The 11492-nt window shown below is 41.4% G+C and overlaps 1 protein-coding gene across 3 annotated transcripts in view; it reads right to left on the bottom strand.

Annotated features, from left to right (window-relative positions):
• Positions 1-3682: 3682 nt before the first annotated feature.
• Positions 3683-11492, bottom strand: part of TARS1 (threonyl-tRNA synthetase 1) — a 29629-nt gene continuing 21819 nt past the window's right edge. For all 3 annotated transcript variants that reach the window (XM_073343688.1, XM_073343686.1, XM_073343687.1), the window contains 8 exons: positions 10347-10509; positions 10126-10263; positions 9455-9532; positions 6324-6424; positions 6116-6220; positions 5917-5989; positions 4977-5091; positions 3683-4207 (listed from right to left, as the gene is read on the bottom strand). In XM_073343688.1, coding sequence (XP_073199789.1) covers positions 4059-4207; positions 4977-5091; positions 5917-5989; positions 6116-6220; positions 6324-6424; positions 9455-9532; positions 10126-10263; positions 10347-10509 — 922 coding nt within the window. In that variant the 3' untranslated portion in view covers positions 3683-4058. The remainder of the gene's footprint in view (positions 4208-4976; positions 5092-5916; positions 5990-6115; positions 6221-6323; positions 6425-9454; positions 9533-10125; positions 10264-10346; positions 10510-11492) is intronic.

The raw sequence follows: 11492 nt of genomic DNA, 5'->3' as shown, positions 1-11492 counted from the left end.
TAAATATCTCTGAGCAGTCCGAGGGAGCTTTTCTTCAGGCAAGGAGCTGATAGCTAAACTCCCCCTCAGCTGAACAGAAAGAGGACTGCTAGAATCCTGGCTGGTGATCCCTCAAAACCATCTCAGATTGTGGGTAACTATATCTGGGATGTCCTAAACCTATTGTGTGTGTGCTTAATAGCTAATAAATAGTAATTTTAGATAAGAGCATGCTTCCTTGTATCAATCATTTATCAGATGCACTGTGTTCCCATTGATTTATTCCTAACACTGGAGAGAAAGAGAACTTACCACTGCGTTGGGTTCTGAAAACCCTGGGTAACAAGCCCTCCCAAAGAAAATAATAGTTTCTACTGGGAGATAGTTGAGTCTCCTTTCTCCTAACTTCTGTGGTGGACAGATTCTTAGATGGTGTAAATTACATTGATTTCAATGGCACTCTGACAACTTACACCCACTGAGGATTTGCTGCGGGTTTCTTTTCCCTTCTCGCCTTCATGGTCTACCAGCCCCTTGAGCACGAGCCCAAGAGCAGACCAGTTGGCTGCAATCAAGGGCCCTATCTGTACCTATCTCCAGTATTCTCATTGTCACCTCAATGAGACTGCCTGTCTGATCGTATCTGCATAGCTCTCCCCTGTGCACGCACAGCGTGAGGAAACTGGCAGAAAACTTGTCACGTGTTTTAGCGTTTCCCCTTGTAAATGCTTCATTTCACTTTTTTGAGATAACTGACAATGGCTTACATACGAGACTAAGTATGATATAGGAATACATCTTCCTGCTTTGATACATTCAACTACCTCTTTAACTCTTACTACTTCAAGGCCACAACGTTGGCATACATCAAACCTGTTACAGTTCCATGAAGAACACACTCCCCTCAAAGTTAGTATCATTCCCCATCTCTCTGTGTTCTTGTTTGTCTGTTATATAAGGTTGGGGGGGGGGGGTAGGAACTGTCTCTTATACAACACAATGCACACTGATGCTGAAACAGCAGCATTGCTCTTCATGTTATTTTAATACACTGAGCTAACAGATGCACAATATATATCAAGAGAGATAAACAGTCCAAAAAACTACATTAAGGTTGCAAAGTCAAGCACTCAAAAGCCAGAATTACATTTGCCTGTGCAATCTTAATTTGGCCCTCTGTGTATATCCATTAGAACTGTCTTTTCATTATATGCTCACAAACTATTTTTCCTACAGGACCTCTGCCTCTGCCAGCGCACAGGCCAGATGGCGCTCACTGAATGAGGAACTACGGAATATTTTGTTTTAGTCTCATTGTTCAAGGTAAAAAGAAAACCACAGCTCCCAGTAATTCCAGCTGCAGCTGAGAGTGCTCAGCACTTCTGCAAACCAGACCCCAGGGTCTGAAGTTCAGCATCCAGAAAATGAGTGACTTCTTGTGAAAAGTTTGGTTTAAGTGACTTGCCCAGTACCACACAGGAACTCTATGGCAGGGGCAGGGACAGAATCCAGTTCTCCAGGGCAGCCAAGAGGATAGCCTTTCTCTTCCCACAATGCCCTGCTTCATCCAATAGGCACCACTAAACTTTTGCATCAAATGAGACAGAGGTCCTACAGAAAACAGCCTCATTCACCACACAACCCTGATTCATCCCATGAGCAGGTCCAGCCTGCCTACTAAGTGAGGCAAGGCCCTGTGGAAAATATAGTATTGATCATCTAATTGAAGATTGTTATAATGCATATGCACAAGAGGGGCAAATTAAGGTTGCACAGCGAAACTTCTTTGACACCTCGTCCTGGTCCCAGTCTCCTTGCCCAGCCAGGCCATTCTTGGGGATCCCCAAAGTCCCAATCTTCACTCCCCTCCCCACCAGCTCCTCTTCTCAATCTTTTTTGCCCATGCAGTCCCATATGCCCTGTTGGTCAACTCTCACTCTTTCTCCCCCGTAGCTCTTAGTCTGACAAACTTCTCACATGGACTGAAAGTATTTACAATACAGCCAGTAAACATGTAGGTGAACAGACTGGACTAGCCTCGTAGAAAACATTCTTGGCTGTAGTAGGACTCCCTTAGAAAGATCAATTCCTATTTTTCTGACAGGTTGTAGTGGCAGCCCCATGGTGTTGTCTATTGAGGTAATGTAGTTAAACGTTTTATACTCAACTACATTACATTTATAAAATCTGAGAGACTTGGTTCCCCTTTTACAGATTGATTCACAGAGTTTAAGGCCAGAAGGGAAGATTAGATAATAATCTAGTCTGATCTGTAAATCACAAGCCAGTTAAATTTCACTGTTACCACTGTATTGAGCCTCACAAGTTGTGTCCGACTAAAGCAGATCTTCCAGAAATGCATCCAGTCTTGACCTACAAACATCATGAGATTGACAGGCCACCACTTCCCCTGCCAGTTTGTTCCAGTGGTTAATCACCCTTGCCTTATTTCCAATTTGAATGTGCTTGGCATCAGATTCCAGCTATTGATTCTTGCTATGCCTTTCTCTGCTAAAGAGCCTCTAAATACCCCGTATTTTTCCCCATTAAGGAACTAACACACTGTAATCAAGTCACATCTCTGTCCCCTTTTTGATAAATTAAACAAACTGAGCTCTGTCAGGCATCTTCTCCATCCCCTGGAATAATTTTTGTGACTTCTTTCTGCACCCTTTCCATTTTTTCCCCAACATCCTTTATAAAACATAGGACATCAGAATTAGTTGCAGTATTCCAACATCAGTCTCAGCTCTCACCTCCCTATTCCTCCTTATATAGCCAATGGTTGCATTAGCATGGTTTGCCACAGCATCACACTGGGCGGTCATGTTCAGTGGCCTGTCCACTATGCCAGTCCCTCTGTCCTTTTCAGAGTGTCTGCTGTCCAGGGTACAGTCCCCCACTCTGTAGGTGTGGCCTACATTCCTTGTTTTTAGATGCACAACTGTGCCTTTGACTGTGTTAATATGCATTTTGTTTGAATGGGCTCAGCGTACCAAGCAATCCAGATTACTTTGTGACTGCCCTGTCCTCATCAGTATTTACCACACCGCCAGTCTTTGTCATCCTCTCCCCCTCCACGTTGAGGTCATCTACCCAGCTCCTCACAATCAGCCTTTTTCTGGTTTTAACTCCTGGCTTGCTCACCTCTTCCTCTTCTCCCAATTCCCTCCCTCCCGCCCCCACTTCAACTTCCATGCTGATAACTCATCCAACCTCTTAGCTGCACATTTCCTCACTCCTACCTCATTATTCAACCTGCAGCCCTAGATCAACTTCCCTACTCCCCAAAAGAGCTGCTTACTTGACTTGGTCTTCATCACCCACTGCTCTCTCTACCTAACTTCCCCTCCAATAGCACTAGGGATGGGGGCGATAGTTACTCAGTCGTACAGCGTCCATCCAGTATTGCAGGCTTCTTGACTGCTCTGACATCTCCTCCCTGCTCTTTCTAGTGATAGGGTTGATGATTCTCTTTATGCTTCTCTCCCCTCTTCACTTTCCAGGCCCTTTAAAATCTATCCCCAACCTACCTCTATCTTTAGTTTTGACTTTGCAGCCTCATGAACAGCCTCTTTTAAAAGGGGGCTCATTTTCAGGTTCCAAGTCTTCAGGTTCAGTTGCACTGAGATGTAAAAAATGAACACTACCAATGTAGTCACTCTGCTGTACACTACAATCCATCACATGCCCAAGCTGAACCTGATGCAAGACAGTTACCAAAATTTTATTTTTCTTAGTCGTCTACTTACAACAATATTAAACGACTACTACAATATTTTAATCCTTCATTAACAATTCCATTTCCCCTCAATTCATATTAAGCCTTAGTCACCTGGTTTCATTTTTTGTGATCAGATACCAAGAAGCTTTGCTGCATCATTTGTGTAAAATGGTCTTTCCATAGACACATGTAATGTCTGAATAATATAGAAAGGTGTTTCACGGTTGATTTTTGTTGGCTCATTTGACGATCTATTTCAAATGCAACCTAGTGCATATAAGATGTTACAATATGATTTAACTGCTTTATAAAACTTATCCTTTTTACCCTAAACCAGGTAGGGAAATACAATCTGTTAGAATTCTTCTTCAGCATGTTTGCACTGACGGCGTTTCAACTGTAGCAGCCTCTCCACAGTATCAGCAACAGTTCGTTCACCGTGCACCTTGTTATCTCGAGTACGGATATTAACTGTTCCACTCGCCTTCTCCTTTTCACCAACAACTAAACAAAGCCAAAATCCACAGATTAATATAATTTTTGCTCAAGGCTTGATTAAAAAAATAAAATAAAAATCACACTTCTTTAAATAAGAATTAAGAATAAGAACTTCCTAATACAACTGAATCCTACATTGCATCCTCCTTTGCCCCATCCCTACATCTCAAGCTACCTTTAGTAATTCCAGCAGACACACTGAATAACGAAAACCCCATGACTGACGGTGCTTCTGTTAACAATACTGTGTTATACTTCTAGGGCCAGATTCTCATCTTTGCTGCACAACATCAAGACTCGGTTCTTGGGCACATGTGCATAGACTCATTAATGCACCGAGATATCTTGGAATACAGCCTGAAATCAGAGATTAGAATGTGGCATTCCTCCTCTAGCACACACTTGACATGAGAACAATCAAGTTATTGCAAATCATTTAATGTAATCTTTGACTGAGCCAGTGTCTTGCCCTGTTGACTGAAAGGCACCAAAATACTTTTCCTGATGCAGTGTCAACTTATCGAGTCACTGTACAGCAACCTCTTCAACTAACAAAGCAGCAGAGATTGGCTTCACAGCATGTACTGCCTAGGCACGCACAGCTGGAAGGATGCTGGCTGTGAAAGAAACTTAAAAAGGAATTTACAGGTGTTAAGTGCTGCCTTTGCCTTACTCATTCACACACTGGGAAAATGGGTTAGACCAAATTTCAGCTGCGTACAAGAAAAACAAGTCAGCCACGGTATTGCATGGCCACCACACGCTATTTCTTTACCTAGGATAAAATTATACTGTGCAAGCTGAGCATTTCTGATCTTCTTGTTCAGCGTACACCCAGGATCCACATCTACATCAGACATTAATCCAGCATCATGGAACTGCTGTCTGACCTAAGTAATAAAAGCACAAAATATTATTTGAACCCTCAATCATGAGAGAATATGTAGATTTTGAGTGAAAGGGACCATTTGAGGTTTGACAGCCAAAAATTAAAATTAGATCTCTGTTTTGCTCTCATTCAGAGGCAGACACATTTTGACACTACCCCTTGGTAGTGGCAAAAAAGTGCACAGGGCACTGAAATATGGAAGAATGGCTTGGATATGGCAGGAGAGCCTTGCACACACTAAATCACTAAGCAATCTAGTACCCAGATCCATTAGGATGGATACTCTATGAGAATTTAGCAATGTTGAAGCCAGGAGAGCTATGGGTCTTTGTGATCAGAAGATCCTTTAAAGTTTAGGCCTGATGTGTTTGAAAGAGACATACATAGTGCTATTTGTGTGGATTGTATTTTAATACTGCAAACAAAGACCCCTGTCTTTTCCTCCCCCATCATCATTACTCAAACTGCACGTGGGCATTGAGGGTCTGCCTGAGTGGAGTCAGTTGCAGGATCAGCATATAAATGTAAAGATACTTTCTCCATGGGGTTTCCCTCTAGCTGCAGAGCTGAGCAATTTCCTTTGCCTCCACAACCAGAAACGTTCTCTCCAGCATCAACATTTGTTGTCTGGATTCTGGATATCCAAACTTCATGCTTCTGATGATTAAGGCCCATTTAGAATTTAGGCAGCTTAATTTATCATCTGAATACAATATAACTTACTTACAACAGGAATTTATATAAATTCCTTAATTAAAAACAGAGCTTAATGACAATTAAGCAACTCAACTAAATCACAAATTTATCTTGGGACAAATGAATTCACCTTTTGTGCATATTCGTCACATGTTGGTCCCACCGGCACCACCATCACTTGCTGAGGAGACAGCCAGAGAGGCCTTCAGAAAAAAACAATTATGTAGTGTTTAGTGTTCTTTAACTCTTTTAGACATGATTAATCCCCTTTTACACCATCCAGAGTGCTCACTCCCTGGCTGGACAGTAAGTTTATTTTTCAACATTACCATTTGCCTGCATAATTTTCGGTTAGGATAGCAATCATTCTTTCCACAGATCCTAAGATGGCCCGGTGAATAATAACTGGCCTTTTCTTGTCATCACCATCATGGCTGTAAATAAAAGAAATATTGCAAACTTATTTAATATGCCTATAAGTGACAGGAAAACTAGATTGTGTACCTACTATACACTAACATTTTTAGTTGTACTCACCTCACAAAGGTAAGGTTAAATCTGACTGGGAGCTGGAAATCTAGCTGGATTGTAGCACACTGGTGGTATCGGCCAATGGCATCTTTAATCTTAATGTCAATCTAAGAAACAAATCAAGCTTTTAGTAAGATCTATAAGATACAGCAATGCCCTCTTATAGCAAAGAGATTTTCAAACACTTCACACTGAGTGAAATCTATCCCAGCGCTATGGAACCATGTGAATACATCGTCTATGCCTCTCTTCAGCCCACGGTAAGACATAAATGGCTTTTAGGGCCTCGGTTGAGCCCTCTGACAGAAATGAATACAGCAGGAGGTTCACTAATTCAAATGAAATTTGCACATTGATTCAGTGCACTGAACCAATTTGCGGCTACTTCGCTTTCCATGGGGTTCTCATTGAATCTATTCAATTGTACATGGGAATAACTTTAAAAAGTCAAAATGAACAATCATCAAAACCAAGACTTCTGCAACCTGTAGCTGAACCAATCTCAGGCCTATTTAACTTAAAATATTAGATAATCAAAGGTGTCAGCTTCATAGCCTACAATACATGCTAAAGGGCATACCTCCTGTCATAAATATAAAGGGAAGGGTAAACCCCTTTGAAATCCCTCCTGGCCAGGGGAAAGCTCCTCTCACCTGTAAAGGGTTAAGAAGCTAAAGGTAACCTCGCTGGCACCTGACCAAAATGACCAATGAGGAGACAAGATACTTTCAAAAGCTGGGAGGAGGGAGAGAAACAAAGGGTCTGGGTCTGTCTATATGCTGGTCTTTGCCGGGGATAGACCAGGAATGGAGTCTTAGAACTTTTAGTAAGTAATCTAGCTAGGTATGTGTTAGATTATGATTTCTTTAAATGGCTGAGAAAAGAATTGTGCTGAATAGAATAACTATTTCTGTCTGTGTATCTTTTTTGTAACTTAAGGTTTTGCCTAGAGGGGTTCTCTATGTTTTTTAATCTAATTACCCTGTAAGATATCTACCATCCTGATTTTACAGGGGGGATTTCTTTATTTCTATTTACTTCTATTTTTTATTAAAAGTCTTCTTGTAAAAAACTGAATGCTTTTTCATTGTTCTCAGATCCAAGGGTTTGGGTCTGTGGTCACCTATGCAAATTGGTGAGGCTTTTTATCCAACATTTCCCAGGAAAGGGGGGTGCAAGTGTTGGGAGGATTGTTCATTGTTCTTAAGATCCAAGGGTCTGGGTCTGTAGTCACCGAGGCAAATTGGTGAGGCTTTTTACCAAACCTTGTCCAGGAAGTGGGGTGCAAGGTTTTGGGAAGTATTTTGGGGGGAAGGACGCGTCCAAACAGCTCTTCCCCAGTAACCAGTATTAGTTTGGTGGTGGTAGCAGCCAGTCCAAGGACAACGGGTGGAATATTTTGTACCTTGGGGAAGTTTTGACCTAAGCTGGTAAAGATAAGCTTAGGAGGTTTTTCATGCAGGTCCCCACATCTGTACCCTAGAGTTCAGAGTGGGGGAGGAACCTTGACACCTCCATAAGTGAGGGCTATCAGTTGAGGAAAAGATCACTGAGTAATGAAGATCATACTCCTTTATTTTGGATTGCTCAGTTTCATCAAAGTAACTTGGCTCACAGATCTGAATACATGCATATTATGCTTTTCTTTTAAATCCAGGCTGCAATCCTGAAAACCCTTGGCTGAAAGTTAAGCATGTAAGCAAGTATTTGCAGGATCTGGGCCTTAATAATTTAGCAAATTGTCCCTATTATTCCAGCATTCTACCACTAAAAAGGGGAAGCGGAAGAACCCTGTTTATTTTATTTACATACAAAGCCAAACTATTAAATCAGTTTAAGCTGTTTTACTGAACAAACTCCTCAGTGACCTTCAGAATCAGCTCGTCAAAACAAAAAGTGATTTCATTTTTATTTTTTTGGGGGGGGACAAATAAACATGGTGCCATTTGTTGTTCAAGTATTTGGATAACAGTCAGTTTTTCTGGATTTTTGAACACTAAGTTTATCAAGTTTTATAGTTATTCATCAAAATTCTTAACAGAAGTGTGCTGCTTGCTAGTCTCATTAATTTAGTAATCCAATCATGAAGTAAAAAAAAAAAATCCCACTTAGTTTAGGGCTTAACTACATGCAGAGCTGCACCAATTGAACTTAAGGTGCAATCTTAAACTGTTTTAGTTAAACCAGTGCAAAAGGCTACATGGGTAATTATTTCAATTTAGCTTTAGTCTATTAGGAACAGGTTTAAGCTAACCTGAAATGTATTCACACAGATGAACGCACCAGTCTAAACTGATTTAATTTTGTGGGTGCAAGCTTGTATATAGACAAGATCTAATGTTAACAATGAACATTTGTAACCACCAATAGTTTGCTAACAGTCCACAAGGTGAAATTTGTTCAAATCATTTAGTGAATATTTACCACTAACATACATTCGTAGAAATCAAATCAGTTTTCTACTGATCTGTGAACAGAAAAGTAGGCTATGTTTATTGAATAGCTTATTCAAAACAAGTAATTTGACAAGTTTTACTCAGATGCCTGGAAGGGGCTTATTTTTCCTTGAAAGAGGTGTCAATACAATTCTAACTCCACTTTTCCAGATAATTTCATGAATATTGCATTCAAAAACTATTCATAAAAGAAGAATAGAAGCACACTATAGTAGTTACAAAATTGCAAATACCAGAAGTGATATTTTACTTCAGGTAAAATTGTTCATGGCTAGTGTGCAATTAAAACTTTAATGAGAAACCAAACTAAACTGCTGCTTAAAAAAAACAACCCTCCCCGCCCCCCTCCCAAAACAAGCGAGAAGTTACTGATCTCTAAACTTGAATATTCCCAATACACGTAAAACTCTCTCCTACCAGGCCTGATAGTGCCACCTTCTGTTCATGCTTCCCAATGAGTTATCTACTTGCTCATTACAATGATAAAATAAATCCTGATTGTTTTGTCTGCGTAAATTGAGTTGATTTGATGAAATAGAAAAATGTTAAGCACAAAACAAGTTCTTGGAAGTTGTAGCATCTAACATGAAAACAACTAAGAACTTTGCCTCACTGCTTTAGAGTTAGCCATCAAGCTACATACGAGAGGGAAAAAATTACATCCCAGGAAAGCATACTAACCTTAGGTCCATAGAAAGCACCATCCCCAGAGTTCAATTCCCACTTCTCACCAAATTCATTGAGGCTGTTTTCAAGTTGCTGGAGAAAGGATATGTGTTTTTAGTGTTTTCACTTTGTATTTATTTCCATGTGCCATATTTTTTCTTCCACATAGTACAGTATCAGATCACACACACACACACAGAGAGATATATTGAATACTAGGTCATTTACTACCTAATTGTCAACAATGCCCAATTATAATTGGGGACCTAATCTTGTTTCCCTTACTTGTGGAGTTAAATTCAGCAGTACTACTGTCATGATTAAGGTGCATGGTGATGGTGGCTCAAAACTCTTGGATGGTGGCTCAAAATTCTGATCACACACATGCTTGAGAAAAACCTATCTTGCTTTCTTCTCCATTTTAAGTAGTTACATCTTCTGGCCCTTTCTTTTAAATGAATTCAAGTTCTCGTTATATCATCATCCACCATGATCTCCATACACAGAGCTATTATTAGCTGGTGGCAGAAAGAATTTAAAATGGCTGTACAAGCTGAACTGCTGACAGTCACAGCTGTCACAAGTCCATCTGGAGGACCATGTTTTCCCCCTCAGACATTCCAGTTTCCCACTACTTGAAGACAGAGCTAAAACCTCTACACCAGGCCCCTGACGTTACCTATTACCTTTTCAGCTTGATTCCACACTTCAATATCTCCAAGGAACTTTTCAGGACGAGTGGAGAGGTCCAGTTTGAAGGAAAATCCAAACACACCATACACTGCTTGCAAGAACTCCAGACAGCTCTTTATCTCCCCTTCAATCTTTACATGAAGACAAATCATATTTAAGGCTTTGTGTTGTTTGCATTTTAACACGTATCCTCTTATTCAACAATACGCTTTACCTGCTCCATGGCACAGAATATGTGAGCATCATCCTGCTGGAACCGCCGTACTCTAGTAAGTCCTGTAAGGGCTCCTGACAGTTCATTACGATGGAGAACTCCAAAATCTGCCATACGCAGCGGCAACTCACGCCACGATCTTGGTCGATGGTTGAACATAAGGCTGAAGGAAAAGGTTCATTATTTGAAATTTATTCAGGATTAAACTATTAAAGATCCTCAGGGTGCATTCTGATAAGCCAGATGCTAGCAATTTCAGTAATACTGACAAGTTGTAACACAGCACACAATCAAATCCAGGGGAAAAAAATTCAGGGCTGTTTGGAAGAATGAAAAAGAAGGTTTTTCCTAAGAGCCATACAACATCTAAGTCAAATATTAAAAGCTGGCTTCCTAAACTTCACCTGTGAAATGGTGATATATATACACATTCCCCCCTCTTCCCCCCCTTTATCCTTCCTCACTCTCAGGTGCAAAATACATTCACCAGTTTCTTCCATGTATTTTGGTCTTGTGCTGGTCTGTTCAGACTTCTGAATATCACGTTGATGGATCTGGCTTTTCTCTATTGTTGTGTATAATATTCCTCTAGGTTGCCCTTTTTCTCTCTCCAGATGGTGTCCATATTGTCACTTTTCATGGAAGTAGTGTTGGTGGCATCCTTAAAGTGTCTCTTCAATATGTCCATCATCATCATACCATATTTGGTTCTTTAGATTGGTTTGCTCTACTCAGAACAGGGTTAGGCAAACTTTTTGGCCTGAGGGCCCATGTGGGTGGGGAAATTGTATGCAGGGCCATAAATGTAGGGCTGAGGCAGGGGGTTGGGATGTGGGAAGGAGTGCGGTGTTCAGGAAGGGGCTCAGGGCAAGGGGCTGGGGTGCAAGAGGGGTGTGGCAGGGGGCTAGGGGGCTCAGGGCAACAGGGTGCAGGAGGGGTTCAGGGTGGGGGCTCCAGCCTGGCACCGCTTACCTTGAGCAGCTCTGGGATGGCAGCGGCACGCAGTGGGGCTAAGGCAGGCTCCCTGCCTGCCCTGGCCTTGCGCTGCTCCCGGAAGTGGCCAGCATGTCCTGCAGTGGCTCCTGGGAGTTGGGGTGGGCCAGGTGACTCCACTGCTCACTGCCCTCACCTACGGGTACCACCCCC

The sequence above is a fragment of the Lepidochelys kempii genome, chromosome 5, assembly GCF_965140265.1.
Source record: "Lepidochelys kempii isolate rLepKem1 chromosome 5, rLepKem1.hap2, whole genome shotgun sequence".
In the NCBI taxonomy this organism is placed as follows: domain Eukaryota; kingdom Metazoa; phylum Chordata; order Testudines; family Cheloniidae; genus Lepidochelys; species Lepidochelys kempii.
The sequence above is the reverse complement of the archived record's forward strand: the minus strand, read 5'-3'. Positions and strand labels throughout refer to the sequence as shown.